Source organism: Dicentrarchus labrax, unplaced genomic scaffold (genome assembly GCF_905237075.1).
Source record: "Dicentrarchus labrax unplaced genomic scaffold, dlabrax2021, whole genome shotgun sequence".
NCBI classification, from domain to species: Eukaryota; Metazoa; Chordata; class Actinopteri; family Moronidae; genus Dicentrarchus; species Dicentrarchus labrax.
The window spans coordinates 23,180,066-23,197,600 of record NW_026136713.1 but is presented as its reverse complement, the minus strand read 5'-3'; the positions used below and the strand labels follow the sequence as shown (position 1 = coordinate 23,197,600).

The window sequence follows — 17,535 nt, the reverse complement described above, 5'->3', positions numbered from 1 at the left end:
AGTGTTAGTGGGAGTGGCTTGCGGAGCTGTGCATTGTGGGAGTTGTTGTCTTCCATACAAATGCGCCCTAAAGTCACTTTCTGACTTTTCTCGGTCAAATAGGCACCAAATTCGAAATTTATGTTACATTTTGACTACATATATAACCCACTTTCAATAAATATTAATGTTTTCACGGGTGAAATGCTTCTTTAAGGAAAAAGGAACCACTGGTTTATACAGTGTTTTGTATTTGGTCACAGCTAAATAATAAAAGTTACTGAGTTGCTGGTGTCGTACCCATGATCCTCTGCATGTTTCTCCTCCACCCTCCTCATCTCTCTTTCCTCCAGTCTGCTCCTTTCACTCTGCAGGATAAAATATCAAATGAGCACATTTTTATCATCACAGACTGGATTAGAAATTAAACCACCTCTGGCAGATTTGTGACTATTTAGGAGCTGATCTCGCTCCAGAGTTTCACCAGTGTCTTTGTTAGGTGGGAAAGAAGAAAGAAAGTGGGGATGCAGTTGTGCCTGTGTGCTGCTGTCTCACCTCAAAGGTAAGTGGATTTCTTCTGGTTTGGAAAACTGTTTCACAGTACGGGCTGATCTCCTCCTCAGGGTCGTCTGTTGAAGCTGTTGAACAGAAACCATTGAGTTAATTGGGTGCTGTGGCATCGATGGTAATGTAATCAACCGGTGGGACCCTGATCTGCCTGTTAAACCAACCAAACATTCTGATCTTCTACTGACTGTAGCAGGGTCAATTGTTCCTCTGTACTAGTGTTCTTGGTCTGGGACAGAGAGCAGCGCCGGTGTCATGATGTTGACTTTGGTTGATGTTGTTACAAACTTGTCAACTCACTAATTTTTGATCATGAGTAATGTAATCATAACAAATGTACAGCTTTGGACCACAAAGGTGCCAGCGCCCTAATCCATTTTTTCTAACCCTAAAAACGTTATGTGGGCGTTATGGTGTACATACCTAGACTGACCAGGAGGTGGCGGTATGAAAAAAGAAGTAAGGGAACTGCTGAATAAAAATCGGTGCCAGTACCAGTGAATACCGGCACATTTCAGGTACTGCAGACATCAAATGTTATATTTTATGTCAAGTAGTCAGAGTCATGTCTGTTCTCACCTCTGGCTGATCCTGAAGAGTTGTTGCTTAAAGTGCTGCCACTGAAAACACACATACAGAGACAAACAACAAATAAACATCAGTCACTTAGTTTGCATTAAAATGTGCCGCAATGGGAATTGGAAAAAGGAAATGTGAATGAATGCTTGTTTCCATCCACAACTGTTATGTGATTATTAGGAGTTGGTTAATGAGATAAGCAAGAGGTGGCGCCGATTCTCCAGAAGAAGAGGGCATCCTGGTCCAGCAGAGTGACCTACCTATTCCTCTCGGGGTTCCTGTCTGGTGTTTGTCTGGGTGGAGTCGGAGGAGCGGACTGCTGGCTGCAGTAACTCCTCCCTCCAATGGGGGCAGTAGAACCGGGTAAAGTTCCCCAGTAGATTTCGTTGGAGACCATCTCCATCCCACCACCTCTGGGTGAACTGGACAGTGGGGATCCAGAGAGCCTGCTGTCGTCAAGACTACCGGGACTGGAAGTTAAAGGAGATGTCTGGTTCTGTTCTGTCCGCACAGGTGAAGAAGAGGAAGAAGAGGGTGGGGACCCCTGGAACATGGCGGGGGGGATCCCACGTTTCAGCCTTGGGGGAACAGGAGGTAACGTCCCTCCAGCGTCTGACATAGACAAGCTACGACTCGGCCTCCTCCTCTCTGCCTGGCTCGACCTTCGGCTGAGAGACTTGTCAGTGAGGTCAGAGGTCAACCTGTCATTAGGTGTGGGCATGTCCCCTGAGGTCAAACCCTCTAATACAGTAAAACAGATGGACTCCTGGGAAAGCCTCCGGGGTAAAGGCGGTGCAGGGTCTGGTGTTGGACAGAAGTGGATGGGTGCTGTCCGGCGCCGATTGAAGACGGTTCTAGGTTTTGGAACTGGCTTCACCACCGGCCTGCTGTTGTCAGAGTTGGTCAGCATGGCGGCAAGGTTCGGAGCTGAGCTGTTCCTGAACACCTCAAAGTTAGGAGGTCCTGTCACCTGTCTGAGTGATGCGGCGCTGTGGCCTCGCTCTGATGAAGAAAAGTTTGTCACAGATTGACAGCGGTCACGTGGAAGATCAGCTTTCTGATTGGCTCTTTGAGCCTCCGTCCTCTGAATGTGACTGACCAATCGTAGGATTCGCTTCCTGTGTCCTGTAGCTGTTATACCCAGGCTCACCAAGGCATCATGATCCAGGTGTGTGAAGTCTCTAGCCAATAGGAGACCGCCTCGACGGAAGGTGTCCAGGTACCTGTAGGGAAACAATTTCATTAGACTGAAACAGTTCAGGAGGTTGGAAGATGTTGTTGATGATTGTTTTTGCTGTGACAATGTTACTTTGGTGTAAACTAAGTAGTGGTAAGTGTTAGTACTTTGGTGGTTATTGTTGACTCAAGCCAGGCTGTTCTAATGTTTAGTCCTGAATTAAAAAATCTCCATAGTGTACAGTTTAAGTTGTATGAAGACACTCTTGTGTCCCAGCCTCTGACCTCTCCAGATGGATCGTTGCCAGAAATGTATCAACCGGCGTGTTTCCATCCAGTGAAGCCATGGCGACCAACATAGAGTCTGGATCTGACTTGGTCTCCTCCACATTCAGGAAACACCACGGCCATCACTGACCTACAGCAGGGACAGACAACAGCCGTCCATCTGGAGGACAGAAGAACCAAAAACAAGCGTTAGAACAAAAACACATAAGTCTGAATCCAACCAACTCAACAGAGTTTTCTCTGCAGTATCTGTCCGTCTGCGTTCACACTGTTTGACTCAGCACAGCAGGAAAACCACAGGTGGAACTGATAATGTCCATGAGGGTTCACTTCCATATAAGTGCCAAAGGAACCAGGAACAGTGGTCCATCATGCACAATACCCAGGACACTATTAGTGTAGTTTTTGCTACTATTGTTCTCTCTCTCTCTCTCTCTCTCTCTCTCTCTCTCACACCCCAACTGGTCGAGGCAGACGACCACCCACCTAGAGCCGAAGGGTCTGTCCTAGGTTTCTGCCTCTTGACAGGCAGTTTTTCCTTGCCCCCGTCGCCAAGTGCTTGCTCATGGTGGTACTGTTGGGTCTCTGTAAATGTTATAAGGAGTTCGGTCTAGACCCGCTCCATTTGAAAAGTGTCCCGAGATAACTTCTATTATGAATTGGCGCTATACAAATAAAATTGAATTGAATTGAATTGGAAGGATACCTGGGTACCAGTACCCCTCAACAGACTGGACTTCACCTCATGCCCTTGTGTGTTTGTTGAGCATCTGAAAATAATTTATATTTTTGGTATCAAAGTGATTCTGGTAAATGCTGAACCTTTAAAAAAAAGTCAAAATCAAAGACTGCGATTGATCGAGGTGAAGATACAATCATTGACTCAGCACTGATCAAACATTCCTCCGCAGCGGACTCTAATGCAGAATACAATTGCTTGGATGGCTCCCGGGGCGTGTCCATGCTACGCGCTATGTGTGTGTTTACTCCCCCTCCCCCAAGCATTCTGACCAATCAATCACCAATGACTAACTGTGACTTTTACTGTGTCAGTAACAACTGAGAAAAATCCAAATGAAACCGGCTTTAATCTTCCTCTCAACTTTATTTGCTAACTCATCTTCATCCTCCTGATGGCTGCAAGATAAATCCAGTGACCGCAGCAAAGTCACAACCGCGAACTCCCACAAGATTTGAATATGGTCCCGCAGGACCCGTGTGATCCTTCTCTCTGGACACCCCCTGGATGGCTCATGGGTATTGTAGTTTTTAGAGAGAGTTTAATTATAGTTCTGTGTTTCTATGATGAAAAATAAAACAAAAAGCAGCTCCTGCAGGTAACCACAGCAACAGTGTAGACCTTTGACCCCCCCCAGAGGTCATGACCCCACTCCCAGCCAACTAAAACCACAGAGGCAGAACAAAACATGACGTCAGCAGGCGGGCACAGCCGCGGGATTGTTTCTCAGAGTCTGTAGCAGGCTGACCTTTTACCTCTGTACAGACAGGACAGTCTGCTGCAGAGATCAGATGACCCAGAAACAGAGAGGCTCGGTTTGGAAACACCACCGGCCATTTAATGGAGGAGGAGTCACCACAACACATTAACACAGACTGTGTCGAGTGTTTCTGAGACAAGAGACGAGTGTCAAGTCGGGATTATTTTTAGAAAACTTCGAACAAACAGGAGACAGAGTAAAATGTCATTAAAGATAATTAACTGATTATTCTGATCAAGTTCAGTTTCAATAAAGTTCTGATGTGACACTGAACTTTATTACATTTTTCTAGCAATATATTCTTTGGATTTTAAATAATAACAACACAAACATAAGCAGCTATGTTTGTTACATAAACAAACAAACAAACAGCTCAGTTCAAACAACAAACAGCAGATAACAGGAAACAGTGTATGTTGCAGGTAACATCATTCAGAAACAGCTGCCAGACGTTGTAGAATCGATCTGCTTTGTGTTGCTTTACTTTCACTTTAATATAACTTTACATCAACCAACACAAGGGCGCTTAACACTGCCCACTGTAATCATATATAACAATGTTACGTAACCTTTGATCATATCTTATATTACATCTTTTAAATTAAAGGTTATGGTGACTAAAGAAAGTGACACACTGTCTGTGGGGGCCTGGGCGAAATCACTGGCTATTTCACTATTCAGTAATTTTAGATTATTGATTGAATCAACTCCATATAGAACATATCTCTAGAGTTTATACACTGTTTAATGATTATAGATTACTGATTTAATCATTTCAGTTTGTTGAAGGAATAACAGACACTGAGCAATCATTTTAGGCCGATTCGATTTTTCATTTTAAAGATGTACTGTCCCATGGATGATGGATGATGCTGATAATATCTTGCATCCCTAACTAATATCTTTTTTTAAAAAGCTCACTGTTTCACTGCCTTATCTTTGATAGATGTTTCATCTTTTGAAGAGAATATTAATAGTAAATAAAAATAATATAGTAATAGTTTAACTCTAGTAGAGGCCGAGGCATTCCTTTAGGGACTGAACGCTGCCTGACAGGCAAAACCCAGGATCTGCAAATCCCTCTGGCTGCTCATTTAGGTACATTTGGGTCACTGAGAGTATTAACATGTTAATCAGAGGACAATTTACAGAGCAAGGACACCCCTCTGCCTCCCGCCTCCTCCCCCATGTCCTCGTTCTCAGGAAACACATGAACACATTTGCTGCTGGTCTTTTTTTCCACATCTTTCAAACAGCGGTTTTCTCCACACACACACACACACACACACACACACACACACACACACACACACACACACACACACACACACACACACACACAGGATACAGGGAGTGCCTGCAGCTGAGGCGAGGCTTGTTGCCTGAAGCTGAAGGGTGGAGGGCTTTCAAAGAAAAAACTGTGTGTCTGTGTGTGTTTGACCTTGTGTAGCAGTGATTGTGTATCTCTAGATTTCCTGAAAAAGGTTGGAATGTGTTACACAGCTCACACTGATGTGTTTGTGTGTGTGTACGTGGGAGAAATGAAATACTCGAGCTATAATGAGCTGTTTGAATTCAAACTTTACGGTCTATAATCACAATAGAGTAATTCAAGTTGTTTACCTTGTGCTCCCACAGAGAGCACTCTTAATGTTCAGCTAATCAATAACTGAGCTAATAATCAATAATCACACATACACAGATAATTATGACACTAAAGCCTCTCAGATGTGTGAGTGGGGTTTTAAATGACCAACAAAGATCAGCTGTCTGACTTTATAACTACAACACAGACAGAAACCAGTGGCTCAACATCAACTATACGACCAGAAACCAGTGGATCAACATCAACTGTACGATCAGGAACCAGTGGATCAACTATACGACCAGAAACCAGTGGATCAACATCAACTATACGACCAGAAACCAGTGGATCAACATCAACTGTACAACCAGGAACCAGTGGATCAACTATACGACCAGAAACCAGTGGCTCAACATCAACTGTACGACCAGAAACCAGTGGATCAACATCAACTGTACAACCAGAAACCAGTGGATCAACTGTAAGACCAGAAACCAGTGGCTCAACATCAACTGTACAACCAGAAACCAGTGGACCAACATTAACTGTACATCCAGAAACCAGTGGATCAACTGTAAGACCAGAAACCAGTGGATCAACTGTACGACCAGAAACCAGTGGATCAACATCAACTGTACAACCAGAAACCAGTGGATCAACTGTACGTCCAGAAACCAGTGGCTCAACATCAACTTTACAACCAGAAACCAGTGGACCAACATTAACTGTACGACCAGAAACCAGTGGATCAACTGTAAGACCAGAAACCAGTGGATCAACTGTAAGACCAGAAACCAGTGGATCAACAACAACTGTACAACCAGAAACCAGTGGATCAACATCAACTGTAAGACCAGAAACCAGTGGATCAACTGTAAGACCAGAAACCAGTGGATCAACATCAACTGTAAGACCAGAAACCAGTGGATCAACTGTACGACCAGAAACCAGTGGATCAACTGTACGACCAGAAACCAGTGGATCAACAACAACTGTACAACCAGAAACCAGTGGATCAACATCAACTGTACAATCAGAAACCAGTGGATCAACTGTACAACCAGAAACCAGTGGATCAACTGTACAACCAGAAACCAGTGGATCTACCTGGTCAATAATTTTCTGGGGGAAACTTGTCGTTGTTGTTGAGTCAGCTGTGAACAGCAGCTGGAGGAAAAGAGTGAATGATACAAAGAAAGAGGAGAATAAAAAAAACACTAAAAACACCGAACTGACACTGAATATAAAATAAAAATAACTGCAGGACACAAACACACACACACACACACACACACACACTCACTCACACAGACACACACACACACACACACACACACACACACACACACACACACACACACACACACACACACACAAAGGTCAGCAGCGTCCAGTGTGAAGACAAAGGAGGAGGAAGTGAGTCACAGCAGCTTCCTCCTGTCGACCTTTTTCCTCCTCCGAACTTCAGCTGCTTCACATGAAACCAGCTTCTGTTCTGGGATCAGATCGTGTGGATCAGCAGAAACAGTCCTCTTCCTCAGACACTCCTCTTCCTCAGAGACACGCTCTCTCTACAAACTGAAACCAGACAAATCCTCTAAAAGTTACTAAAATGAATTTAAACATTTGACTCATCAGAAGACTCCCAGGTTCATTGGTACAGTAACAGCTTTAGTGACAGAGAACACCACAAACTACTGCAACACAACGTGGGACAGACCTTTCAGTCATTTTGCTCTGCAAACATTCAAATACTATCAAAATGTATATTTAATAAAAAATTAAATTGAATGATGTGACATTTCTGGGGGTCTGTAAAAACAACATGTTTTCTTTCATCAGCCAGTAACCATCAGCTTCACTCTCTCACCTTTATAACAAACCAAACCAAAACCAAAAATGTGTCAGAATGATGTTAGTTTGAGTTCAACAGGTTCACAACTTTTCCTGCAAAGCTCTAAAACTGATTCTGGTCTGAACTGGACTTTACAGTGAAGAGCCTCCACTTCTTTCTTTTCATTCATCCAATATTTGTGAAGAAGAAAACCTGCAGTCTGACACAGTGTGAGAGGAAGTCAGGCAGCTGCAAGGTGGAGCCTGAAAAAGAGATTTAGTCATTGTTGTTAGTCAGAAGACGACGATGAGTTAATGAATCACAATCAAACAAAAACTGTTCCAGGATGAGGTTTATCTAACTGAAGACACAGAGAATGCCAGAAAGACTGTATCAACTGTATATAAACTCTATATAAACTATATAAACTGTATAAACTGTATAAACTGTTGGACTTTGGGCCCGATATGATTTCCTCACTGAAGGCATCAAACTGTAAAAGAGAGAAAAAGGTGGCAGGAGAAAAGTGAGGAGTGTACCGGGAGAGGAAGAGCGCTGAGAGCAGCTTGAAGCAGGAAGCTGCTGCAGAAACAGAGCAGAGGATGCAGACACTTCCAGCTCACTTCCACCTCTCAAACACCGCAGACAGAGCTGGAGCTGTGTGCGTCTGACGTCCTGCAGCGCACCGCCAACATCGCCTAAAAAACCACCGCAAAGTCCCCACATCACATCTCCTCAGTTACCACGGTTACACTCACACCTTCCTCTAATGCCAGTGAACAAAACGACAAAGAGAAAACTAAAGGATGAAAAAAACAGGAGAGAACCTGACCTCCGCCCACAATGTACAGCTGTTGGTAGTCAGCGCTAACCGGGCTAACAGTGTTAACAGGGCTAAAATGGAAACAGCCAAATCCACCAGAACTAAATTCATGGTCCTCAATAATTGAACCATCCTTGGAAAAATGGAAAATACAGATGAACCCCAGATAAACAGCAGACAGAGAAACAGCTTCATTTCTTCCTGTGGCAGTGAACGACGTACAGGCGTATTCTGACCCGTCATCCTCTGTGCCTTCGGTACCGCCACAGCAACAAGGTTTATTACAGAAACACTGGGCTCTACAATGAGCCCACGAGGACACAGTCCTCAGACGGTCTCCTCTTTAGGGGAAGTGAGAATATCCACTGATTGAGTTCAATGTGCTGCTATAGAAGAATAATTCATGTTCTTACATCTGACACTGCGTCTGCTTTTCAGTTCTCTGCTCGTCTTTCTGATGATCCACGAGGGCGACAGAAGATAACTGACCTGTAGTTTCTACAACTGGTTCTGCTCAGTGTCTGACCCGGACAACAGGACGTGACCTCTAACCTCTGCAGCCTGTCCACCCTCCACCTCCAACATCCATTCAGAGAGACCCGGACAATAAAGACACAACAGGACCAGATGTGTCCTCTTCTGGACTCTACAGACCTCCGCCTCTTATCTGTGTTTCTGCTGTCGTTACCAGCAGCAGAAACACAGGAAAAACACACACACACACACACACACACACACACACACACACACACACACACACACACACACACACACACACACACACACACACACACACACTTCCTCTCTCCAATCAGACTGATTGATTACATCAATCAAAGTCACACTAAATGTTATGGAACCATTAAAGATATTTACAGTGTAAACAATGATCAATAAATCCAGGTGAACTCTGCTATAATACAATAATCAGACTTACATTTCCAGCAGAGTGCTGTTATTATTGGATTGTTATTATTTGAATGTGAATGTTAAAAGTTATAGAAGTGTAATAAAAGTCATTATCTGTGAGATTACAGTAATTATTGCTGTTTACACTGATAACAACTGTATTTGGACAGTTTACCTTATACACTGATAAACAACATTTATTCAACTTCCATCGTTATACAACATATCTGTCAGTTAACTAACTAATACATTAAAGTTACTCAACTAATACTTTTTTACTGGTACTTTTATATTAACTATAATTTTACACAATTTTAGAAATGTGTAAACAGTTTAATCAATTAAATAATGAGTAATATCATTTAGATTTGCAAAATGTATTTTAATCTTTTTATGTGAAAAAAGGAAACTTTCTTTAAATAAACAGTAATTTTATGATTATTTACAGTTACAGATTTTTCATGTGATTTTACATTAAACAGGAAAATTCACAGGATATTTTTGTAATTTTAGTATTATATAATAATAATAATGTTGATGATAATGGTAATAATAATAATAATAATAACAATCATAATAGTAATAATAATAATAATAATAATAATAATGTTGATGATGATGTTGATGATAATGGTAATAATAATAATAATAATCATAATAGTAATAATAATAATAATAATAATAATAATAATAATAATGTTGATGATGATGGTAATAATAATAATAATAACAATCATAATAATAATAATAATAATAATGTTGATGATGATGATAATAATAATAATAATAATAACAATCATAATAGTAATAATAATAATAATAATAATAATAATAATGTTGATGATGATGTTGATGATAATGGTAATAATAATAATAATAGTATATAATAATAATAATAATAATAATAATAATAATAATAATGTTGATGATGATGGTTATATATATACAATCATAATAATAATAAAAAATGTTAAGTATGATAATGATAATAATTAATAATTAATAGATAATAATAATAATAATAATAATAATGTTGATGATGATGGAAAATAATAATAATAACAATCTAATAATAATAATAAAATAATGTTATAAAAATAATAATAATAATAATAACAATCATAATAGTAATAATAATAATAATAATAATAATAATAATGTTGATGATGATGTTGATGATAATGGTAATAATAATAATAATAGTAATAATAATAATAATAATAATAATGTTGTTGATGATGATAATAATAAGAGGATTATTATGGACCATGTCCTCCAGTACTATGTTTGTAGAGAGATGAACAGTGTGCTCATTCAGAAAACTGCCTCTCTCCTTCTCCCCAAACACACCCTTTCCTCTGTCTGTCCTTCCTCTCTGCTCTCCCTCCTCCTCCTCCTCCTCCTCTCTGTGTGCTGCAGTAGGAGTTGAACCCTCGACCTCTGCAGTGTCAGTGCCTTGCTCCAGAATCTCAGAACCTCGTAGCCTCTCAGACGTCAGCGCTGAGCTCAAATACAGATGTGAGAACTGTGATTTTACTTTCACATCAGCTTCACGCCGTCGCTGTTCTCTGTTCGGTGACACGTTCACACGCTGAGCGCCAACCTGACCTCTGCTAATGTCTTCATGCTTTATGTGAGCTTTATTATCAGAGAACACAAACAGCAAACACCTGGAGACTTTCCTAAGCCCCGCCCCCTTTTTCTCTATGCTCCAATAACAGTTGAGCAAACCTCGGTCAACTTCCTGTACTCAGATATGCTATATGTGCTAGGCTAATCTATATGCTAGGCTAATGTATGTGCTAGGCTAATCTATATGCTAGGCTAATGTATGTGCTAGGCTAATCTATATGCTAGGCTAATCTATATGCTAGGCTAATCTATATGCTAGGCTAATGTATGTGCTAGGCTAATCTATATGCTAGGCTAATGTATGTGCTAGGCTAATCTATATGCTAGGCTAATCTATATGCTAGGCTAATCTATATGCTAGGCTAATGTATGTGCTAGGCTAATCTATATGCTAGGCTAATGTATGTGCTAGGCTAATGTATGTGCTAGGCTAATCTATATGCTAGGCTAATGTATGTGCTGGCTAATGTATATTGCTAATGTTTGCTGGTATCTTATGCTAGGCTAATGTATGTGCTAGGCTAATCTATATGCTAGGCTAATGTATGTGCTAGGCTAATGTATATGCTAGGCTAATCTATATGCTAGGCTAATGTATGTGCTGTGACTCTCACACTGATTGAAGGAAACTCTTTGAGATGTTGGAATGTGTATTTCTGAGCTTTGAGCAGAGGCTAGCTGTTTCCCCCTGCTTCCAGTCTTTATGCTAAGCTAACAGACATGAGAGTTAGAGTGTGAACTGTCTCTGCCAACAAACATCTTCCTCATCTTCATCACGTCATCACAAACAGGAAGTCCCAGCATGGACGGACGTTATAGGACGACAGACCTGTCAATCAAAGTTAACGCGCTAAAAAAAGCTCTGTGTGAGAGAACAACCACAGCGAGAGGAAGAGCGGGAGGAAGAGTGACCTTCATTCTTCACCTCCACAGAGAGAGAGAGAGAGAGAGAGAGAGAGAGAGAGGGAGAGAGAGAGAGGGAGGGAGAGAGAGGGAGAGCGAGAGAGAGAGAGAGAGAGAGAGAGAGAGAGGGGGTGGGCGGGCAAGCAGTACAATAACAGTGAGTCTGTATTGTGACAAACAGAGGGCTGATTGTTCCAGAGCTGTGACTGGAACCACACACAGAGACACACTGAGACACACTGAGACACACTGAGACACAGAGGAGACACACAGAGACACACAGAGAGACACACAGAGACACACACAGAGACACACTGAGACACACACAGAGACACACAGAGACACAGAGACACTGAGACACACTGAGACACACAGAGACACACACAGAGACACACTGAGACACAGAGACACTGAGAAACACTGAGACACACAGAGACACACACAGAGACACACTGAGACACAAAGACACACTCAGACACAGAGACACACTCAGACACAGAGACACACTGAGACACACAGAGACACACACAGAGACACACTGAGACACACACTGAGACACACACTGAGACACATAGAGACACACAGAGACACACAGAGACACACAGAGAGACACACAGAGACACACACTGAGACACAGAGACACAGAGACACACAGAGACACACTGAGACACACTGAGACACACACAGAGACACACACAGAGACACACTGAGACACACACTGAGACACACAGAGACACACAGAGACAGAGACACACACTGAGACACACACTGAGACACACTGAGACACACTGAGACACACACAGAGACACACAGAGACACACACAGAGACACACAGAGACACACTGAGACACACACTGAGACACACACTGAGACACATAGAGACACACAGAGACACACAGAGACACACAGAGAGACACACAGAGACACACACTGAGACACAGAGACACAGAGACACACAGAGACACACTGAGACACACACAGAGACACACTGAGACACACTGAGACACACACAGAGACACACACAGAGACACACTGAGACACACACTGAGACACATAGAGACACACAGAGACAGAGACACACACTGAGACACACACTGAGACACACTGAGACACACTGAGACACACACTGAGACACACAGAGACACACACTTGTGTATTATATTGTATTTGAATACTTTGCTTTGGCAATATTGTTTTGAAAAAACTTTTATGCCAATAAAGCCCATTTTGAATTTGAATTGAATTTGACACATAGACACACAGAGACACACTGAGACACAGACACATAGAGACACAGAGACACATAGAGACACATAGAGACACACAGAGAGACTGAGAAACGGAGACACACAGAGACACACAGACACACAGAGAGACACACAGAGACACACTGAGACACACAGAGACACACAGACACACAGAGACACACAGAGACACACAGACACATAGAGACACAGAGACACTGAGAAACGGAGACACACAGACACACAGAGACACACAGACACATAGAGACACAGAGACACATAGAGACACACTGAGACACACAGAGACACACTGAGACACTGAGAAACGGAGACACACTGAGACACAGAGACACACAGAGACACAGAGACACATAGAGACACACTGAGACACACTGAGACACACTGAGACACAGAGACACATAGAGACACACTGAGACACACTGAGACACACTGAGACACACAGAGACACACTGAGACACACTGAGACACTGAGAAACGGAGACACACTGAGACACAGAGACACACTGAGACACAGAGACACACAGAGACACAGAGACACACAGAGACACACAGAGACACACACAGAGACACACTAAGACACAATGTCTGTCCTGAGGGTTTTCCTGCTGCAGGACTAATCAAACAGCAAGTTTAAGTCCAGAGTTTCATATGAACACATGAATGCACCAAAGACATCCGTTCATTATGTGAAAATAAGACCAACGCGGGGGGGTTAATGCTGGTTCTGATAGAAAGGGCTCAGAACTCCCAGTGCAGAGCCGTGTGTTGGTCTGGGTCCAGTCAGAGAGTCCAGCTCCACCAGTTCCACAGTGTTACTGCTGATTGGTGCAGACAGTCTGAGGCTGCAACCCTCGTCACTCATCAGCTGGTACAGTGTGATGACATCATGATGACGTCACTGAAGTTCTGATGAAACCTCGGATTACATCACAGCGGGGAGTTTCTGAAGAGGAAGACGTGTGTGTCCAACTTCCTGTTACCACAGTAACAGTAACTATAATACCACTGTAACTATAATACCACAGTAACTATAATACCACTGTAACTATAATACCACAGTAACTATAATACCACTGTAACTATAATACCACTGTAACTATAATACCACAGTAACTAGAATACAACAGTCAATGTAACTATAATACCACAGTAACTAGAATTCCACAGTAACTATAATACCGCTGTAACTATAAAACCACAGTAACTATAATACCACTGTAACTATAAAACCACAGTAACTATAATACCACTGTAACTATAATACCACAGTAACAGTAACTATAATACCACAGTAACTAGAATACCACAGTAACTATAATACCACTGTAACTATAATACCACAGTAACAGTAACTATAATACCACAGTAACTAGAATACCACAGTAACTATAATACCGCTGTAACTATAAAACCACAGTAACTATAATACCACAGTAACTATAATACCACTGTAACTATAATACAACAGTAACAGTAACTATAATACCACAGTAACAGTAACTATAATACCACTGTAACTATAATACCACTGTAACTATAATACAACAGTAACAGTAACTATAATACCACAGTAACAGTAACTATATTACCACAGTAACTATAATACCACAGTAACTATAATACAACAGTAACAGTAACTATAATACCACAGTAACTAGAATACCACAGTAACTAGAATACAACAGTCAATGTAACTATAATACCACAGTAACTAAAATACAACAGTAACAGTAACTATAATACAACAGTAACAGTAACTATATTACCACAGTAACTATAATACAACAGTCAATGTAACTATAATACCACAGTAACTAAAATACAACAGTAACAGTAACTATAATACAACAGTAACAGTAACTATAATACCACAGTAACTAGAATACCACAGTAACTATAATACAACAGTCAATGTAACTATAATACCACAGTAACAGTAACTATATTACCACAGTAACTATAATACAACAGTAACAGTAACTATAATACCACAGTAACTATAATACCACAGTAACTATAATACAACAGTAACAGTAACTATAATACCACAGTAACTATAATACCACAGTAACTATAATACAACAGTCAATGTAACTATAATACCACAGTAACTAAAATACAACAGTAACAGTAACTATAAAACAACAGTAACAGTAACTATATTACCACAGTAACTATAAAGTACCTGCTGTGTATAAATACATTCAGAAGAATTTTCAGTGACGTTTTATTCTGAAGCTTCAGCTGAAACAGGAAGCTGCGTTTCCTCTTTACAGGATGTTTGTGTGTGAACGCCTCACAGGTCACACTGTAACTCTTCATCATCATCATCATCATTCTCATCATTCTCATCATCTTCATCCTCATCATCATCCTCATCATCATCCTCATCTTCATCCTCATCTTCATCCTCATCATCCTCATGCTTATCATCATCATCCTCATGCTCATCCTCATCATCATCCTCATCATCATCCTCATCTTCATCCTCATCTTCATCCTCATCATCCTCATGCTTATCATCATCATCCTCATGCTCATCCTCATCATCATCCTCATCTTCATCCTCATCTTCATCTTCATCATCATCATCCTCATGCTTATCATCATCATCCTCATCATCATCATCCTCATCATCAGCATCATCATGCTCATCCTCATCCTCATCCTTATCATCATCCTCATCTTCATCCTCATCATCATCCTTATCATCATCCTGATCATCATCATCCTCATCTTCATCCTCATCATCCTCATCCTCATCCTTATCAGCAGGGACAGTAACTGAGTATTTCTACTCTGACTACTTCCTCCACCGTCATATGACATCATGATGTATGACATCATATTATATCGATAACAATGACGTCAGAGCAAATAAATACACATTTCAAAATAAAATTCAGAGATTCTCTTCCAGCTCCACCCTGCTGGGAGCGGACCACTGCGCCCAGAGACCGGGACCAGGTCCTCAGAGTCCTCAGAGTCCTCACAGTCCAGGAATAATGAATTCACTTTGACTCATCAGAGATGTGTCTTTGCTCCAGTTTGCGCCAAAACGTCCTCTGTGCGTCATTCCCAGACAGAAAACTCAATGCCAGAGAAGAAAACAGAGAGAACCGGGACTCTGGAGGACTCTGGAGGACAGACAGCAGGACGAGCCGCTTCCTGCAGGACTCACAGAATCACATCAACTCTGACACCAAAAGATTTAAAGTGTCTCACCTCTGATCCGGTCTGGTTTCTGGTCTGATTCGGTCCGGTTTCAGGTCTTCGTGCTGGTCTGTGCAGGGCTGATGAACCAGTGGAGTCCGGAGCGGATCTCTCTGGGAGGACTAACTCCACTCTGCGCTCATTGACGTCAAGTTACACAGAATTACGACTGCACCCAGCTTCCGGCTGCAAATTTCAGAATAAAAGCGCGGAGACAGGATGACATTACTACTTCCGCCTGTCTCCCAAAACTAAATCCACATTGCTGTGTATATTAAGTATAAGTCAAATCAACAATGATTATTAAATACGACATAACATGAAAAAAACATATTTAACATTTGAATATAACAATAATTTTGTCTATGTGAATTAATAATATATGAATATATTAATTACAGCATTAAACATATGAATGTGTTTATATTGAATCAATAATCATTATATGAATAAAAAATAATTATTTTCTTTATGTGAATTAATGTAAATAAATATGTTTAATTTAATTATTTTTAGCTAAAGATATCTCATTGTTCCTTTCTTTGGTTTTCTTTGTTAAACAACAAACAGTATGTTTAATATTTTATATATTTGAGTTACTGAAGCAGTTTAATATTCAGGTTTTACTGTTAATGTAAACATTTATTTTGAAGGTTATGTTCCTCTGTCCTCATTAGGTAACTGACCCCGGTTCAGCTCTCTATGTGGACTATATAAGTCCTCCATGGTGGTTTAAATAAAATCAGTGGGTCACTACGTTTGATGCCAACTAGTTTATTTCCTTTAATTCCAGCCAGCAGCAGATTGTAATCTCTGTAATCCTCAGCAGACACCGATTCATCTCCATCTAATCCATCAGTCGGATTTCAGTCAGCTTTCTTCCTTCAGCTGAAACATCCAGCCAGAGACACACTTTACATTTCCACAATGAAAGAGTTTCACTGAGAGATGAAGATGAGGAAGATGACATTAAAAGAGTGCATATGTTTGTATGGAGGAAGAGAAAGATTTCACTGCAGAGCCAGGCACCCAAACATCAGTCTGATCAGTCCAGTAAAGGCAAACAGATTCAATTCAATTCAATTCAATTTTATTTGTATAGCGCCAATTCATAACAGAAGTTATCTGAGGACACTTTTCAAATAGAGCAGGTCTAGACCGAACTCTTTAACATTAATTACAGAGACCCAACAGTACCACCATGAGCAAGACCTTGGAGACAAGGGCAAGGAAAAACTGCCTGTTAAAAGGCAGAAACCTAGGACAGACAGATCCCAACAACC

The 17,535-nt window shown here is 41.1% G+C and overlaps 2 protein-coding genes across 2 annotated transcripts in view; both read right to left on the bottom strand.

Moving 5' to 3' along the window:
• Positions 1-16,385, bottom strand: part of arap3 (ArfGAP with RhoGAP domain, ankyrin repeat and PH domain 3) — a 42,969-nt gene extending 26,584 nt beyond the window's left edge. The window contains exons 1-6 of the mRNA XM_051419775.1: positions 16,265-16,385; positions 2,587-2,749; positions 1,386-2,348; positions 1,126-1,166; positions 535-617; positions 280-347 (exon numbers count right to left, since the gene is read on the bottom strand). Coding sequence (XP_051275735.1) covers positions 280-347; positions 535-617; positions 1,126-1,166; positions 1,386-2,348; positions 2,587-2,660 — 1,229 coding nt within the window. The 5' untranslated portion in view covers positions 2,661-2,749; positions 16,265-16,385. The remainder of the gene's footprint in view (positions 1-279; positions 348-534; positions 618-1,125; positions 1,167-1,385; positions 2,349-2,586; positions 2,750-16,264) is intronic.
• On the bottom strand, positions 11,903-16,978 carry LOC127375137 (keratin-associated protein 10-4-like; the record flags this gene model as incomplete). The annotated part of the gene is made up of 6 exons (XM_051420970.1): positions 16,939-16,978; positions 13,488-13,524; positions 13,256-13,427; positions 12,772-12,888; positions 12,326-12,616; positions 11,903-12,226 (listed from the first exon to the last, which is right to left on the bottom strand). Coding segments are annotated over exons 1-6 (981 nt in total), but the record flags the coding sequence as incomplete, so codon positions are not given.
• Between the last annotated feature and the right edge of the window lie 557 nt (positions 16,979-17,535).